Source organism: Mus musculus, chromosome 10, assembly GCF_000001635.26.
Source record: "Mus musculus strain C57BL/6J chromosome 10, GRCm38.p6 C57BL/6J".
NCBI lineage: Eukaryota > Metazoa > Chordata > Mammalia > Rodentia > Muridae > Mus > Mus musculus.
The window spans coordinates 128095129-128113980 of NC_000076.6; the positions used below are offsets into that span (position 1 = coordinate 128095129).

An 18852-nucleotide genomic window follows, 5' to 3' on the forward strand; every position below is an offset into this window, starting at 1 on the left:
TAAAGGCGTGCGCCACCACACCCGGCCACACTTTTTTTTTGGCCTAAGTTTACTTCTCCTTTCTCCAGGGCGTGGAGGTTAGTGGGCTTTTGGAAAGATAAGGTGTATCCCCCCAGGCGACCTTTGTCCTTTTGTGTTTTTTCCAGACAAAGTCTCACAATGAAGTCCTGACTAGTCTGGAACTGGATTTGTAGACCGAGCTGGCCTTGAGCTCACAGGGCGATCCTCTCCTCTATGCCTCTTCAGTGTAGGAATGAATTACAGGCGTAGGTTGCCGTGACTGACTTTATAAACTCATTTTGACAGGGGAGAGAGATTTTGTTCTGTCTCCTCCTTCCCTTAGTAATCTACTTAGCTCTGTTGAGGGAGAGGAACCATGTGCTGAGCCCACATTTTTGGCTTATCTTAAAGAGATCTTCCTTTTGAAACCTATCTGAACTTTTTATAATGATGGGTGGGTAAAGCATCTCCCACACTCAGAATCCCTGTCTGGGGTAAAGACATTGGCGTTAGACTGCGGGTTTGGTTCAATCAGACTCTGTCCACACCCAGATTTCCAAGCTCTTGGGATCCCCCAGAGAAAAATGTATTTGTTGACCCCTCAAAACCAGCCAGAATCTTGTTTCTGTGTGTCGCTCTTTCTAAGTCTTCAGACTTAGCTTTGCGTAGTTTAGGCAATTGTTTACATTCTAAAACTACATTTCATTGATTTGAATGGGAATTATGAAGCCAGAAGTCTTGAATTGGAAGGAAGGGGAATGCAGTTCCCTTCTAGTCATATTTTATTTACTGTGTGACTTTGAACAGGTCGGGGAGCTTCTGTGGGTCTTGAGTTCTTCACCTAGTGAGTGAGAGGTAGGAACTGAAAAGAAAAAGCTGTAACATACGACACTGTTTCCCATCTTGGGTCCCTGCAATAACATTCAGATGAAAGCTAAGCCATAATTCCTGTCTAGACTTCCAGTTCTCCAAAGAACACAGCCATGTAGCCTTGTTGGAAAAGGTTTGGGAGATGGGCGGTGGTGGCGCACACCTTTGATCCCAGTACTTGGGAGGCAGAGGCAGAGGCAGGCGGATTTCTGAGTTCGAGGCGAGTCTATCGAGTGAGTTCCAGGACAAGCCAGGGCTACACAGAGAAACCCTGTCTTGAAAAACCAAAAAAGAAAAAGAAAAGGTATGGGAACAGAAAAATATTTGGGTCAGTTTTTTGGTTATCTTACTGCTTATCTTCTACCCTTTGGCCACATTTAGGCTAGATTCAGATCTTGACTGTGTGGAGCCAGAGCCAAGTCTCCTTTCCCCATGTGCAGGATTCTCTCCAACGACCAAGGTCCTGCAGATGACACCAGGAAAGCAGTGATCCAGGCAGGACCAGGTTGTCCCTACAGGACATAGGTGAGTATACTGCTTCCTTTTCATCCCTGTAAAATCGCTCCCTATGTATCAACTTCCACTTTTTCATCACCACCCTGCTGAGGAAATAAACAGCCCCGAAATGGTCCTAGAAATGGGTTCTAGCCGTTATGGTTAATCCTGGGATATGGCTCACCTTTCAATTTGACCTGCGTGAAGCAAGACTCCAACCCTCAAAGAGATGCTGGTGAAGCAGGGAACTGCTGGGAGGGATTCTGGGCGCTAGGACCCAGATTCGGATCGGGGCCGGGCACTAGGACCCGGCGGCCGCGGCGGTGGAGGGCGGTGCTGCCGGCCCCGTTTCCCCGCCCCCTCCGTTTACTCCTCCCCCGCCGGCCATGTTGGCTCAGCTCAGGCCCCGCGGTTGAACCGCGACCCCCTTCCCCCTCCCAGACCCCGCACCCTGCACCCCTCTCCCGCGGGAGTCTCCTCCCTCCTGGCGCCCGGAGCCTGGCCATGTGAACCGCCCGTCCCCCGGGGAGAAGCGAGCCCCGACCGGGCTGGACGCGGTCGCCTCAGGTTTGTTGGGTGTGCGGCCGGGGGCCGAGGGTCGGGCGCCCGGTGTCCGCGGGAGTTCCTCAGGCAGCTGGCGCCTCAGGTGACCGGGACTTCTCCCCGCTGGGACGCCGCCGGAGCTGTTGGGAGACCCCGGCCGGGCGCGGGTGGCGGCTGACGAGGCCCCCTGAGGTGGCGGTGCGGTCGGGCTCGGCTGGGGTGGAGACCCATCCAGTGGCGGCGGAATCCCCGGGAGGGCTCCACCTCCTGGGGCGGCGGGGTCGCGGGCGTGCAGGGGATGGACGCGGGGCTTCCCACGGTGGGCTACACCTGAGGCTCGTGCGGATGGGGGTTTCGGCCGCGGTGAGTGGGGGTGACTCCGCGGTGACTCCCCGGAGAGCCTCGGGTTTCTGTTCTCCGGGTCGTGGAGAGGGCCTGGCTGTCGGTCGTGCTGGCCTGGCTTGGGGCCCTGGAGCCCCGGGAGAATCCCTGACTCTAGAGATGGGGGTTGATACAACTCATACTTGGCGTCTGGTTTGAGTAGGGCCGAAAACTGAGGGGAAGAATAAAGAGGGATTCCTTCCCAAGGAAATCCTCTCCAAAGGGGATCCCCGTTTCCGTAGAGAGACGGTGCTCTCGCATCATCCCTTTCTTTCCCGGCGTTCCCGACTTGCACAAGTCAATGCCAATAGCAGGCATCCTTTGTGGAGCTTACAGGAATGAGGGATTTGTATCCTTCGGGGGGAGTGGTGTTGGTGGGGGCGATAGCTTCCACCACCTCCATCTGTACACAAACTGCCCCTCCCCCAGCCTCCCGCAGGAAGTGGCCTGGAAATGGCAGCTGTGCGTTCGATGCTGCGTCTCTTGTTGTTTTGAAATGACCATTTTAATCTGATTTGGTTTCATTTTCTGAAGCCTTCTGGGCAGGCTTGGATCTGCCAAACGTTAGACTTTTTCCACTGTAGTATTCATTTGTCATCTAGTAGTCGGTCAACTATAGTTGACCCACTGATCTTGGTCCTCCTTTGTACACTGTCTCTTCTGGACCCCACTCCTGCCCCAACCAAGTTAGAGGTCATAGAAAATCAAAGTGAGTTATCACGAGCAGTGATCACTCTTCAGAACAAGCAGTGCAGATTGAGTGTAGAAAGCTGCCAAGAGTACTTGAGATCTTTATGGAATTAGAGTGGCTTTCTTGATCCTTAATATTTTTAAGCATGACAGTTTTTCTTTTTTGCAAATCATCGGAGCAAATAAGCTTGTGGAGAAAAGGATACTTATGAGATGTGGAAGAAGGGAAAGGGGGAAGATGTGTACTTATGATTAGTATATAGGGATGGGGACTGATTATTATTACTAACGAGAGTGTTAAGCTTGTTCCTCAGTGGTGAGTTTAGTCCAGTCCTGCAGGGAAACCTCCTCGTTGACTTTTTTACCTTTTACAGAACAAATTAGGGGAATTTGCTATCATGATGTAACTTTCGTCTATACAAGGCTGGCTGGCTGGCTTTCTTTCTTCCTTTCTTTCTTCTTTTTAAACATTTATGTTTGTGAGTATACTGTCAGTCTTCAGACCAGAAGAGGGCATCGGATCCCATTACAGATGGTTGTGAGCCACCATGTGGTTGCTGGGAATTGAACTTAGGACTTTGAGCAGAGAGCCAGTGCTCTTAACCACTAAGCCATCTCTCCAGCCCCAAAAGAATATTTCTTGAAGGGTAGGGTTTTTTCTTTTTCCTTAAAATTTTTGTTGTTGTACTTTATGTGTATGGGTCTTTTGCTGCATGTATGCCTGTGCACCACCGGTGTGCCTGGAGCCAGCCCATAGAGACCCGATGCAGGGTTTAGATTGCTGGGATTGGGGTTACAAAATAGTTGTGAACTGTCTTGTGAATGTGAAGACTGAACTCCTGTCCTCTGGAAGAACAGCGCTTAACTGAGGAGCCATCTCTCCATCCCAAAATAACGTGCTTTTGTTATTTTTAATTGTTGGTCTGCAGGGGCTGGAGAGGTGGTTCAGCAGATGAGAGCACTGGCTGCTCTTCCAGAGCACTGGGGTTCAATTCTCAGCTCCCACATGGCAGTTTACAACTGTCTGCAGCCCTATGTACCAGTTCTAGAGGATCTGACACCCTCACACAGGCCTACAGATGAGCAAAACTCCAATGCAGAAAAAAATAAAATTAAATTTTAAAAAAAGGGGTGTGTGTGTACCACCATTGCTCAGCTGAGATTTTTGTTTTTTTCGAGACAGGGTTTCTCTGTATAGCTCTGGCTGTCCTGGAACTCACTTTGTAGACCAGGCTGGCCTCAAACTCAGAAATCCGCCTGCCTCTGCCTCCCGAGTGCTGGGATTAAAGGTGTGTGCCACCACGCCTGGCGAGATTTTTTTTTTTTTTTTTTTTAGAGCTTTATTTTATTTTATGTATTCACATTCAGACACACCAGAAGAGAGCATCAGACCCCATTGCAGATGGTTGTGAGTCACTATGTGGTCACTGGGAATTGAACTCAGGACCTCTGGAAGAGAGCAGTCAGTGCTCTTAATGACTGAGCCATCTCTCCACCCCCCTGGTTTTTTGTTTGTTTGTTTTGTTTTTTTAAAAGATTTATTTATTAATTATATGTAAGTACACTGTAGCTGTCTTCAGACACTCCAGAAGAGGGAGTCAGATCTCATTACGGATGGTTGTGAGCCACCATGTGGTTGCTGGGACTTGAACTCCTGACCTTCGGAGGAGCAGTCGGGTGCTCTTACCCACTGAGCCATCTCACCAGCCCCCTTTGTTTTGTTTTTAACTTTTGTTTTGAGCCAGGGTCCTAGAACTCCCTGAGTAGACATGGCTGGCCTCATACTCCCGAGATCACCTACCTCAGCCTTTTGAGTGCCGGACTTAAAGTCTTTGTCATTGCAACACAGAGACTTGTTTTTTGTTTTGTTTTTTTCTTATACCAGGATCAGACTGGCCTAGAACTAAGCTTTTGAAGTTTATGTTGGCTTTAAGCTGGGAGTAATCCTGCTTCTACCTCTCAGATGTTGGGATTACAGAACAGACTCCACTCTGCCTGGTCTAACCAAGAGATTTTTTTTTTTTCTCTAAAGGATAAAGTGATATCACTATGATCTATATCTCTCCATTTTGTTTTTTGTTTGAAATTTCCTATCCACCACCACCCCTAAGACAGTGTCTCATTAGATAGCCCTAGCTGGCCTGGAGTTCTCTATGTAGACCAGGCTGGCCTTGAGTTTACAGAGATGTACTTGTCTCTGTTTCCCACAGAATGGGATTAGGTGTGTGCCCCATGCCTGGCTCCATCCTGTTTTGTTGTCATTTGGGTTTGCTTAGGGACACGACTTGAAATACTAAGAATGGAAATGTGAAGATCATTTGAAGTGCCCTGCAAACATGCACCTGTCATTGAAATTGTGATTTTTCTTTTTCTTTCTTTCTTTTTTTTTTAAAGATTTACTTATATGAGTATACTGTAGATGTCATCAGACACATCAGAAGAGGAAATCAGATCCCATTACAGATGGCTGTGAGCCACCATGTGGTTGCTGGGAATTGAACTCAGGACCGCTGGAAGAGCAGTCAGTGTTCTTAACCACTGAGCCATCTCTCCAGCTCCAAGATTGCAATTTTTCTATCAGAAACTTGTTGTCTGCATATAAGTCCATAGATTGAAGATCTAGGGTAGGAGCAGGCTTATGTAACTTTTGTGAAAATGGTATCTTTATAAGTAAGATTGAATCATTGCTCTTAGTGGGGTGGCTGACAATCTGGAAACAGAAACAGGTGTGTGGGCATTGCCTCTCTGATGCTGACTGGCAGGTTCTTCTGACCAAGACCGTAAAGGGCATCTGAGTGATATCAGCTGTCTGGTTATGTGTGCGTGCGTGTGCGCTGGGAATTTAATTCAAGGTCTCACACATGCTATGCTTTACCGTTTTCGTATTTAAAAGATATAGTACTGGTGTAGTTATGTTTGTCACGGGGTGTGGGTAGAGATTAAAGAACAACTTTCAAGATTTAGTTCTATCCAACCATGTAGATTTGAATTCAGCTTTGATAGTAGGTGCCTTTAACCATTGAGTCTCCTCATCAGCCCCACCACTTCTCCTGTTTTTAGCCTGTAGAAATTGATTTTCCTTGTTGGAGTTAAAAGAGGGAAAAGATGTGGAAATAAGAGTTTGGTGGTAAAAACATTCTTTTTTGTTTATTTTTTTGTTTTTCAAGACATGGTTTCTCTGTGTAGCTCTGGCTGTCCTGAAACTCTGTAGACCAGGCTGGCTACAAACTCCCCACTGGGATTAAAGGCGTGTACCAACACCTGGTTCACCTCTTTTTTTTTTTTTTTTTTTTTTTTGGTTTTTCGAGACAGGGTTTCTCTGTATAGCCCTGACTATCCTGGAACTCACCCTGTAGACCAGGCTGGCCTTGAATTCAGAAATCCGCCTGCCTCTGCCTCCTGAGTGCTGGGATCAAAGGCGTGCGCCACTACTGCCCGGTGGTAGTAACCTTTTTTATTCTCCTACTCTTAGAGTGATGTAAAGTTATTAATTGGTATAGTGTGTGATCTTGTCTGTGTGTGAAGTGAGACAGTAAAGTGAGTTTTTATATTTTAGGATATAGAGAGGTTTTCTGGGTTTTTCTTCCCCCCCCCCCCGCCCCCTTATTTCGGCAGTAGGGTTTCAGGTAAGTCTTTCTGTGTACCCCTAGCTCTCCTGAAACACTCCATGTAGACCAGGCTGGCCTTGAATGCAGAGAGATCTATCTGCCTCTTACCTAGTGTGTAGAGGGCCTTCAGGTCAGTCCACAGCAGGAATGTAGAAATCAAGAAATTTGGGGCCCTTTCCCCTCTAGGGTGATAGGTCAATAAAGTGCTGTTTCGTTTGTTTGTTTGCTTGAGACATAATCTCATTGTGTGAGATTCTGGCTAGCTTAAAATTGGGAAGCATAGACCAGACTGACTTTTAGTTCACAGAGCCCTACCTGCCTCTGCTGTGATTTAGTCCTGGGATTCTTTCTCTTTAGCACACAAGCTCAAGCTGGCTTTCAACTCCTGTAGCCCAAGTGGGCAGTCCTTCTGCCACGGTTTCCTATTTGGTGTTGTCTTGTGTTGTCTCCCCTACCTTGTACATGGTAGTATATTCTATCAAAACACTACACAAAACTCTTCCTTTGGCAGTGAAGTGTAAGAATGTGATATGATTCCTTTAGTTTTGTTGTTGTTGTTGTTTAAAAGAATGGTTCTTATGTAATCCAGACTGGTTTCTAAATAGATCATGTATCGAAAGATGACCTTGAACTTGTCCTTCTTGCCTCTTCCCAATTTTTTTAAGTTTTATTTTTTATTTGTATGTGAACACTGCAGCTGTCTTCAGACACACAGTAGATCCCATTACAGATGGTTGTGAGCCACCGTGTGGTTGCTGGGAATTGAACTCAGGACCTCTAGCAGAGCAGTCAGTGCTTTTCACTGAGCTATCTCTCCAGCTCAGTTTATTGAGTTTTTAATATTGTTAGAACTTTTCTATTCCTTTATCTTATTTACAAGGAATACCTAACAAGTCTATTAAGGATCCTTGTGTTTAGTTCTCAGCCTTGGGTTTAGTTCACAGCAGTATATGAAAGGAGAAGTCAAGAGATTTGGGGCCTTTGTTTGTTTGCTTTTTTTTTTTTTTTCTTTTCTGAGACAGGGTTTCTCTATGTAGCCCTGGCTGTCCTGGATCTCACTATGCAAACCAAGCTGGACTTAAACTCAGAGATATGTCTTCCTCTGCCTCTGCTGGAATTAAAAGGTGTGTATCATCACTGGCCAGCTACTAAAATTCCTTGAACTCAGAAATCTGCCTGCTTCTGTCTCCCAAGTGCTGGGATTAAAGGCGTGCCACCACCACCGCCCTGCAAATTTTTTTAGGCAGTATCTCACTGTGTGGCCCTGGCTAGCTTGGAAGGCTCTAGGAAATACAGACCGGACCTTCAACTTCCACCTGCTTCTGCTATGACTGAGTACTGGGATTAAAGGCATGAGCCACCCAAATTTGATCCCTAGAACCCGAGTAAAAATGTCAGGCAGGCATGGTGCTGTGTGATTGTGAACCTAGCACTAGGGAGGCAGAACTGAAAGACCCCTAAGGCTCACTGGCCAGCCAGTCTAGCCTAATTGGTATACTTAAGATCATTGGGCACCCTGCTTCAAAAGAGATGAATGGTTTTAGAAGTCCTCTGATCTACACGTGTACTGACACATACAAGCTCTGGCATGTATATGAAATTGGGGGCTGTGATGGTGGTACAGACAGAGGCAGGCAGATTTCTGAGGCCAACCTGATCTCCATAGTGAATTCTACTCTTGCCAGGGCTATATGGTGAGACGCTCTCTCAAAAAAAGAATTAAAAACAAAATAGAGGGCTGGAGAGATGGCTCAGCGGTTAAGAGCACTAACTGCTCTTCCAAAGGACCTGAGTTCAAATCCCAGCAACCACATGGTAGCTCACAACCATCCATAATGAGATATGACACCCTCTTCTGGTGTGTCTAAAGGCAGCTACAGTGTACCTACATATAATAATAAATAAATTTAAAAGGGGGGGGGACTGGAGAGAGCTCATGCATGCTGCTCTTCAAGAGAACCTGAGTTCAGTTTCTAGCACCCTAGCACCCACCTCAGGCAGCTCACAATATAGTCTGTAACTCTCTCTGCCTCCAGGGGATGGGTGCAACACCTATTGGACTCTTCAGATACCTCTGCTCATTTGCAGAAAGAAGACATGGGTTCTATTCCCAGCACCTACATGGTAGTTCAAAATCATTTTTTTATTATTTTATTTTTTATTTATATGAATATACTGTAGCTGTCTTCAGATACACCAGAAGAGGGCATTAGATCCCATTACAGATAGTTGTGAGCCACTATGTGGTTGCTGGGAATTGAACTCAGGACCTCTGAAAGAGCAGTCAGTGCTCTTAACTGCTGAGCCATTTCTCCAGCTCCCTCAAAATCTTTTTTTTTTTTTTTTTTTTAAGATTTACTTATTATATGTGTCTTCAGACACACCAGACGAGGGCGTCAAATCTCATTACAGATGGTTGTGAGCCATCATGTGGTTGCTGGGATTTGAACTCAGGACCTTCGGAAGAGCAGTCAGTGCTCTTAACCACTGAGCCATCTCTCCACCCCCCTAAAAATCATTCTTAATTTTAGCAGTTTCAGGGCATCTGATGTCCTCTGCTGACCTACATGGGCACCAGATGTGCACATGGTACAAGTATAAATTTTTATCTCTATGAAAAACTGGCTGTGAGTGGTAGCACACACCTTTAATTCCAGCACTTAAGATGAACAGATAGGTGGATCTCTGTGAGTTTAAGTCCAGCCTAGTCTACATATAGGCTGTTCCATGACAGCCAGGGCTAAATAGAGAGCCTATCTCTGAAAAAAAAGAAGGAAAGGAAGGGAGGGAGGGAGGGAAGAAAGAAAAAAAAAGAGAGAGAATATATTTCTCTGAAAATAAGCTTATACCAATCTTCTAGTGGTAATAACAAAACGCTGCGCCACACATTCAGCAGTAAATCATTTGGCTCTTTCTCTACTTTAGTGTTAAATTAAATTCTGGAAACATGGTGGTGAGACTTAACATCCAGATGATTGTAGAGAACCTGCCCGGACATGCAGTTTTCTTTGAGTAGTACTTTCCTACTACCTCAGTGTAAAATTTCATCACCTTCCTTCAACTTCACTTAGGGTTCTAGTTGGAAATAGAGGTTAAAGAAAGGACATTTTGCAAGAGATTGAGCCTCAGTCAGAACATGTTTTAGTTGGTCTGATTCTGAGTTCCAAAAGAAGTTTGAGTAGGTTAGATAAGAGGGCATCCTTTAATGTGAGTTTGGCACCTGGAACTCTAATGGAACAAGCTGACTTTGGGAGGATGAGTTCTCAAGGTATGAAATTTAAAGGTCACCACTGTCTCCAGTGTCAGGAACTGGGAGTATAGAAAGCTTGGAGCTTCCCAAGATGTGTGGGACAGAATGGGGACAACTTGTTTCTCAACCTTGATGCTCTACCTTGGGTCATTTATATCACTGTGTCCTCAATCGTTATTGCTCTTAAAGAGGACCTGGGATCTATTCCCAGCACCATATGGTGGCTCATAGCTGTCTGTAACTCCAGTTCCAGATATCTAGCTCCTCATCTGACCTAAGGGCCTGTGTGTGGTGTACATACACATGCACTTAGGTGCACACACACATATATATATAACATTAGGGTTTTTTTAAATGCTGAGAAGCAAGTTGACATGTCAATATTCACCTGTAATCCCACATTTTCCAGGGTCTAACTATTCCTAGCTGGCCTGGAACTAGCTAAGTAGACCAAGTTGACCTCCTCAAACTCGGAGATCCATGTGCTTGTGCCTTCCAAGTACTGGGATTAAAGGCATTTGCTGCCATGCCTGTCATTTTCTTGTATTCTTTTTTTTTTTTTTTTTAAGATTTATTTATTGATTATATGTAAGTACACTGTAGCTGTCTTCAGACACTCCAGAAGAGGGAGTCAGATCTCGTTACGTATGGTTGTGAGCCACCATGTGGTTGCTGGGATTTGAACTCCAGACCTTCGGAAGAGCAGTCGGGTGCTCTTACCCACTGAGCCATCTCACCAGCCCTTTCTTGTATTCTTATATTGTAACATCTAGGAGTTAAGTTGTTTTTGTCCGCCCCCCCCCACACACACACAATGTATGTGAGTGAGTACATGGTCACTACATTTGGGCAAACCAGGAGGGCAGCATCAGATCCCATTACAGATGGTTGTGAGCCACCATGTGGTTGCTGGGAATTGAACTCAGGACCTCTGGAAGAGCAGTCAGGGCTCCTAACTGCCCAGGAGTTAAGTTTTATATATTAAGTCTGGCTACATCATCTCTCTTGTATTTCCCATCATACTATAAGTTTTAAAAACATGCCTTTTAAAAGCCAGGCTTGGTGGTACATGCCTTTAGTGCCTGCACTGGGAGGCAGAAGCAGGTGGATGGATCTCTTGCGTTTGATGCCAGCATGGTCTGCAAGACCAGGACAGTCAGGGTTACACTGAGAAACCCATCTCGAAAAGCTTGTATGTGTGTGTTATGTAAGTACCTTTTAAGCTGGGCGTGTGTCTCATGCCTTTGATCCCAGCAGTTAGAAGGCAGAGGCAAATGGGTTTCTGAGTTTGAGGCCAGCCTGGTCTACAGAATAAGATCTAGGACATTCAAAGCTATACAGGGAAACCCTGTTTGGGGGAAAATTTTTTTTTAATTTTATATATTTACATAAATATATAATACATATGCACATATACAAAAAGATAAACATTCTTTTTACTCTTTGTCTAATAAGAAAAACTAACATGGCTGGGCTTTATGGACATACCTTTAATCCCAACACTTAGGGTTTGTGGCAGGGGACGTCTCTGAATCCTAAGGAGTCTGAATTATCAGGGGCTGACACTCTATCAAACAAACTAAACATTTAATACAAGGGCCTTTATATAAAGTTTCTTGTTTAACTCTCACAAGTTGTAGAAGTGCATAATAAATTTTTTTCTAAGTATTTTGTCCAAAGTCAATGAAGCCAGTGTAGAGCTAAGATTTGAACATGGAATCTGTTCTTTTGCTCATTGACTGTACAGCACATAGCAAGTATGTAGGAATGAAATGAGTGGGATGGCTGTGATGAGAAGATGCACTTAATTTGTAAAGTCGGATGTGGTATTTTCTCAGAGTGATAGAATGGATAAGTTTCTTTGTATATTCAATAACAAAACAAAACCAAAAAAAAAGAAATTAAGTGTGACCCATCTTTGAGGGTATACTGTTCCGAGTAGATTGATATGTGACGGCCTAAAACTGGGGGAAAAAGGAGGAGTGCGGGTCAAGTGGAATTGGTTCCTTCCAGGATTTCTGAAGTGAGCTATTGCATGTTCTCTTTGCTCTGTGGCTTAAGCTTTGAAAGTAATCCATCCTAAAACAAAAATTTAGTTTTATTGTTTTACTTATTGTTTCACTCAGGATTATTAATCTCTTGATACTTACTTTTGTCTCCATGCTCTGAAGAACGGGCTTTCCTGTAACGGGGACGTCCTGGATGACGGCGGTCTTTTCATGTGTGCTTAGCAGATTAGAGCCTACTATTTACTTTACACTCGATCTTAGCCAAAAAGCTGAGAAGTGGTGGGTGGGTGGGTGGGTGTGTGCTCACGCATGTGCAGGCCTCTCTTTCAACCATGTGGGTTCCAGGGATTGAACTCAGCTCATTAGGCTTACCTGCAAACATCTTTCTTTATCTGTTGAGCATCTTGCCAGCTCTTACTGTAATTTTAGAATGAAGCTGGAATATTCTATATGAGATATAAATTAGTACAGACAACTTTCCTGAGTTAGGCCTTGTGGCACATGCCTGTTAACGACATATTTTCTTTCCTTGCTGAGTTGAGGCTACTCTAGGTTGCATGAAACACACTCAAGAAACAAGCAAACACACCCATTCTCTCCACCTTGCTGCTCACTTAAATAGAATACAAGTTGCTTTTATTTCTTTTAGTTAGAATTAAGGTACTAGTTGTAATGGAATTGATTAAGGTACTGGTATTTAAAACTATAAAATCTCAGAATGACTATGCAGTAATGCTACAGAAGGTTTACATTTTAGACTCAATTGCATTCTGAAGGCTGATTGAGATGTTTTAGTAAAGTCTTCTGCTGCCAGGCCTGAGGACTGAGATCAATCCCTGGAACATGGTAGAAGGAGAGGCCTGATTTTCCCAAATTATCCTGACTTCTGCACATATACCATGGCATGTATGCCTACACACATATAAAGCAATTTATGTGTATGATGTAAGTATATTTGCGTGTGCATGCATTGTATGTATTTATGTAGTGTGTACAGACTGTTCATGCATATACCTAATGTTTAATTTTCAATATATAGCATATTCATAAACTGATTTCTTGCTTTGAAACAAGATCTTACTGTGTACTCCAGTCTGTCCTTGAGTTTTGATCCTCTCGCCTTGGCCTCTTAAGGGCATGTGCCAGTAGGTCTGACTGATACACACACACACACACACACACACACACACACACACACGTCTACATCTTAGAGATGTAGGCCAGTGGTCATATATTTTCATAACCAACTTATCCTTTTAAACAGATAATTAAAATATTACCTAGGTCTGCTTTATTGCTTCAACTTTGGGAACTTGATAAAGGAAGCTTTCTAATTGCCCAGCATGGGTGCATGCCTTCCATCCCAGCACTCATGAGGCAAAGGCAGGTAGATCTCTGGAGTTCAAGGCTAGCCTGATCTACAGAGTGAGTTCCAGGACAGAGAAACCCTGTCTCGGGGAAAAGAAAAAAAAGAATGTTTTCTATGTAAGTGCTTATGCCCTCTAAAAGTTATTAACATAACCCAAGGCCTTGTTTGTTTGTTTTGTGTATAAAATCAATCTCTCACATGCTAGGTTAATATGCATTAGCACATCACAAATGTCCGACAGGTCGGGCTTTCCCAATAGTTCTTAGTTCTGTTTTTATCCTCTTGGACAGATCTTTCAGTGTTAAGTTCATTTTCACCAAGGGCTTCATTTCCTACCATTCCTAGTGCAGGGCTTATAGTTGAGATACCATGTTTGACTTAAAGTTGGGTCTCTGCCCAGGTTTAGGACATATTTTCTTCTCTTTTCCACTTGCATCTTCTCATAGTACCTACATTGAAGGGTATGTAAGGGAGGGAGGCACACAGTCTCTAGGTGATCATAGAACCTTGTTTAACCACAGATTATTTCCCCCCTTTCTCCGTCCTACAGAAATGGAGGCAAACGACCATTTTAACTTTACTGGCCTTCCTCCTGCACCAGCTGCCTCAGGACTGAAACCCTCTCCTTCCTCGGGGGAGGGCCTCTACACTAACGGGTCTCCCATGAACTTCCCCCAGCAAGGGAAAAGTAAGTATGGGGGCCATAGATCTGGGGAGAGGATGGGCACCATCAGATCAGGCTGGCAAGGGGAGACTGAGGTCTCTCTCGGGCTGGCCACCGCACAACTCTTTGGCAGGTAGTGACCAGAAGCAATCCAGAGACTACTACAGCTAGAGAGAACGCAAGCTGCTGAGAAGGGGGCTTAAGGAAGCTTTTTTTTTTTTCCCTTTTTCTGTCTTGGATCTAGATTAGAAAAGATTTAAAAAGACATACAAGCTTTTCCATCTTAGCTTGCTCTTTTGTTGGCCCTTTTGCTGGCTACTGGCAGAAAAGGAGGAAGCTACTACTGCTAAAGATGAGGGTGGTGGGTCTATGACAAGGTAAGGCCCTCTGGAAAGGTTTTTTTGTTTCGTTTTGTTTTTTGATTTTTTGAGACAGGGTTTCTCTGTATAGCCTTGGCTGTCCTGGAACTAATTCACGTTGTAGACCGGGCTGGCCTCGAACTCAGAAATCTGCCTGCCTCTGCCTCCCGAGTGCTGGGATTAAAGGCATGTGCCACCATGCCCAGCTTGGAAAGTTGTTTTTAGGAATGAAAAAACTTTTGGACTAGGTGAAGAGGGTGGGTGAAGGTCATGGTAACCATGTTTTTAGCTTGTGCAGGAGGAGTGCTGGGGCTGCCTCATGTCCTTGTTCCCAAGGGTAGGATGGACAGGGCCTCCCCTAGAAATTTATCATTCTACATGAAAGTGCTGCTGTTGAGGTTATTTTCTTTTTCTTTTTTGTTTTCTTTAGGGGTAATTGCTTTTTCTGACCCAGGATGGCTTTGAACTGGTGACAGTCTTCCTGCCTCAGTTCTATCAATTAACATTCTAAATTTGTCTGGATTTCAAATCATTTTGCTTAAAAGTCCAATTTCAAATGCTTTCTCCTTCCTTGCAGTAGAACAGTTCTGACTTGTACTTGCTTTCCTCCTGTCAGTTATAGGACACTTGGAGATAAACACAAACCCCTCTATTTCATTGGGATTTCCACAAATACATACCTACCTCCCTGCTGTAGGATTTCCCCAACCATACACCTGCTTGCAGCTTCTTAGTATCTTAGTCCCTTTTATTTATTGTTGTTTTTTGCAAACTCAAAGATAACTGTTTTTAGAGCTAGATTCTTTCTGCAGCACTGGTCATGCAAAGATTTTTACCTACTGCATATTACCCTCCTGGGCCTATGGGGAGGGGCTAACCCCAGCCTTCTGAGCTGGAATCTTGTCACTGTGGTGACTGCAAATTCTATTCTTAGCTCAGTGCAAAGTGCTGGATCTGCATGTGGCAGTGAGGTGGAGGCTGTCCCTTCTGGTGCCACTGTAGGGCCAAGTAGGCACTAAGCAAAGAGGTGGGTGGGGACTGGAGAATTCAGTCAGACCCTCCAAGGAAAGAATTCCCATAAGGAATGAGAGTGGGGAAGAATGCAAGTCATTGTAGGAAACGTATGTACAGCTTCATGTAGTGAAAAGCTTGCAGGAGCAATAACAGCTGCTGCCACCAGCTCCTGTGCCACACCTAGACCGCAGCCTCAGCAACAGCTGCTAAGCGTACACAAGAGCATCCAAGTTTAGTGTCCCCTTGAGAGGTAGAAGATAAAGGGAGCAGAGGAGTCCCCCTTGCTTGTACCTTCAACATTGTCAATTTGAAGTTTATTTGGTGGCGTTATATGTATGTTCATAGCCAAACCTTTTCTGTTTTTTTTCTGCCAGGTTTGAATGGGGATGTGAATGTTAATGGCTTATCTACTGTATCTCACACTACTACTTCAGGGATTTTGAACTCTGCTCCCCACTCCTCTAGCACCTCACACCTCCATCACCCTAACGTGGCCTACGACTGTCTTTGGAACTACTCACAGTACCCATCTGCCAATCCTGGCAACAACCTCAAGGACCCACCCCTTCTTTCTCAGTTCCCTGGGGGACAATACCCGCTCAACGGTATCCTTGGGGGCAACCGACAACCTTCATCCCCAAGTCACAACACTAATCTTCGAGCTGGGAGCCAAGAGTTCTGGGCCAATGGTACCCAGAGTCCCATGGGGCTTAACTTCGATTCACAGGAACTGTATGATTCTTTTCCTGATCAGAATTTTGAGGTGATGCCCAATGGACCCCCAAGTTTTTTCACCTCCCCTCAGACTTCTCCAATGTTGGGGTCTAGTATCCAGACCTTTGCACCTTCCCAGGATGTAAGCAGTGACATCCATCCTGATGAAGCAGCAGAAAAGGAGCTGACTTCAGTTGTGGCAGAAAATGGCACTGGCTTGGTAGGCAGCCTGGAGCTGGAGGAAGAGCAGCCAGGTATAACTGGGTCTGTGAGCTGGGAGTGGAGAGGGGAAGTGGGGTTGGGGGGGGGTGCACAGTAGCTTTTTGAAGTGAGGAAAACTTGTCTTTCCAGCTCTCTGCAGTATAGGCTAATTTGCATGTTGATGTAAGCAGAGCCAAATGGCTGGGGTTTTAGTGCAGCAGCACCAGTTCAAGAGTGGGAGGCAAATTATCCCAAGCTTGTCATGCAGAGCTGCTGGCCTGGAGAGGGCTGGTGGGTGATGGGCAAGCCTGAAGTAGCCAGGCAGACTCCATCAGAAATGGCTTCTTGGGCTAGGGGTGTATCTTAGTGGGTAGCATGCTTGTGTAGCATGCATAAATGGGGCCTTGGGGTCCACCATAATGGCAAATCCTGTAATCTCAGCCCTTGGGAGGTGGAGGTAGAAGGAGTAGTTCAAGGTCAAGCCCAGATACATAAGACCCAGTCTCAAGAAAGGGTGGGACAGGGTTGCCCTTTAAATAGATGAAATGGCTACAACATAAACAGAGCAGTGAAGCCATGAAGCTATCTTAGTTGAGGCAAGAATAGGTGCTGCTTGAAAGAGTTGCCTGAACACCTGATCCAGCTACATTGGAGGCATCATCAGCTTCCTCCATAGTGGTGACTGGCTTATGAATTCGAGAAGAAAATAATCAGAGTGGATCATTGCTTATCTGTTAAGCTACCTCCCTCCCCCCATCCCCTCCCCCTCTCTCTTTCTTTCTTTCTTTTTGTTTATATTAATATATGACAATCTTTTATTTCCCTAAAGTAAATAAAATCTTAGTCTGTAGTTCATATTCAGTGTAAGGGTGGCTACCCTATTTAAAAAAAAAAAAAACATTTTCTCTGTTCCAGTTGTTGGGAAAACTGACTAGATATATGGTAGACTTCTTGTCTCAGGCCTTACTCTTCCTCTTTGCATGATGCATAATTGGTTTTAGGAATATGTCTGGATACAATCTGTTCCTAGCATAGAGCTAGAAATAAAGGTTGATTGAATTGAATGAACATCTTATTTTTAAAGCAGTTAGAGTTTATTGAGAGAATGTTTAACAGATTTGAGCACCAGTGTGGCTGGAGGAGGGCCATTTAGGACAGAGCAGTCCATACCATGTACATATGTGAGCTTCATTAAAGAGTTGTCTGGACACCTACTGTAACACCTAATATAGCTAAATTGAAGGTTTCAGCTTTGACTTTCCGTCTCTCCTGGGATTGATGCCTAGAACTAAAGATGTGTGGCTACAATGGTTCTGTCTCCTCTGTGGAGTCTTTACACCAAGAAGTCTCCGTCCTGGTCCCTGATCCCACAGTGAGCTGTCTAGATGATCCTTCACATCTTCCTGATCAACTGGAAGACACTCCAATTCTCAGTGAAGACTCCCTGGAGCCCTTTGACTCTCTGGCAGCAGGTGGGCTCTGCAGGGGGTTCCCTTTTGTGCTGGCCTGAGCCAACCTGTTACTTGGAAAAGTTAGAAAACCAGGGAATGTTTTAAGGAATCTGGGGTATTGGGCTTGTTGGTGAACCTTTAGTAAGCCATAGTCTATGTACACTGCTGCCTGGGCCAACTTTACTCACTTTGGTCCACTTCCCAGGCTCTTTCTGTCTTCTAGTTGGCCAAGAGCCCTTGGCTGCAATAATTCACTGAATAGGCTATAACTAACACACAGTTGGATTATTTAGGTTTTAACTAAATAGAAAAATTTGCCAATTAAATATAAAAACAAGGTCTATTTTATGATAAATAAATGATGTTAGGTTTCTACAAGGATCTATGGGGTAGATACACAGTATCTTTGCCTTCATTTTCACAGTCTCCTGACTTTGCTTTAAGAGGGCTATATGTTTCCCCTAATTTATATTAATGTATTGCATGGTAGGGTAGCTGACATAGCAGAGTTGTGACTTTGACATGATCCTGAACTACATAGTGAGTTTCAAGTTAGTCTGAACTAGAGACCCTTTCTTTCTTTGTTTTTTTTTCCCCCAACTCCCCAATTCATACACTAGAAAGTAGAATATTTGGGGGGGCCTTAGGAAAATCTGACTTTCTAACTTAATTCTTAATATTCTGCTTTTTGAATTTTCTTTCACCCCCATAAGCAGAGCCAGTGAGTGGCAGTCTTTATGGTATAGATGATGCGGAGCTGATGGGTGCAGAAGACAAGTTGCCTCTGGAGGGCAACCCTGTGATCTCTGCCCTCGATTGCCCTGCTCTCAGTAATGCTAATGCCTTCAGTCTCCTGGCAGACGACAGCCAGACATCAGCCTCCATCTTTGTCAGCCCTACCTCCCCACCTGTCTTAGGGGAGTCTGTCTTGCAAGGTAAGTGACGAGAGGGGTAGGACATATACATAGAGTTGCAAAAACAGTGAGAGAATGGGTTCCATAATTAAGCCCTTAAACTGGGAAGTATGAAGCTGTACCTTGCTGACAGACTATGAGATGGTGTCTAGTGGGAATAAAAAGGCATTGACCATGGTACTTTGCCCTGTAGAGAACTTGAGAGACTTGGAAGTTGTCAAGGAAAAAGGCCAGAGGCCTTTCAAGCTTCAGGAGAAGGAAAGAGCCAGCGCTGCTTTGTTAAAACTTAATTTTGGGGGCTGGTGAGATGACTCAGTGGG

General features: G+C 44.8%; 1 protein-coding gene across 18 annotated transcripts in view; it reads left to right on the forward strand.

Annotated features, from left to right (window-relative positions):
• Positions 1-18852, forward strand: part of Baz2a (bromodomain adjacent to zinc finger domain, 2A) — a 37934-nt gene that overhangs the window by 3759 nt on the left and 15323 nt on the right. For 6 of the 18 annotated variants that reach the window (XM_011243281.3, XM_030244830.1, XM_011243278.3 and 3 more), the window contains 5 exons: positions 1252-1395; positions 13766-13903; positions 15627-16220; positions 17454-17639; positions 18332-18553. In XM_011243281.3, coding sequence (XP_011241583.1) covers positions 13768-13903; positions 15627-16220; positions 17454-17639; positions 18332-18553 — 1138 coding nt within the window. In that variant the 5' untranslated portion in view covers positions 1252-1395; positions 13766-13767. Of the gene's footprint in view, positions 1-1251; positions 1396-1816; positions 1933-13765; positions 13904-15626; positions 16221-17453; positions 17640-18331; positions 18554-18852 lie in introns of those variants that run through there. The other 12 variants (XM_011243285.3, XM_011243286.3, NM_054078.2 and 9 more) reach the window with 6 other exon arrangements.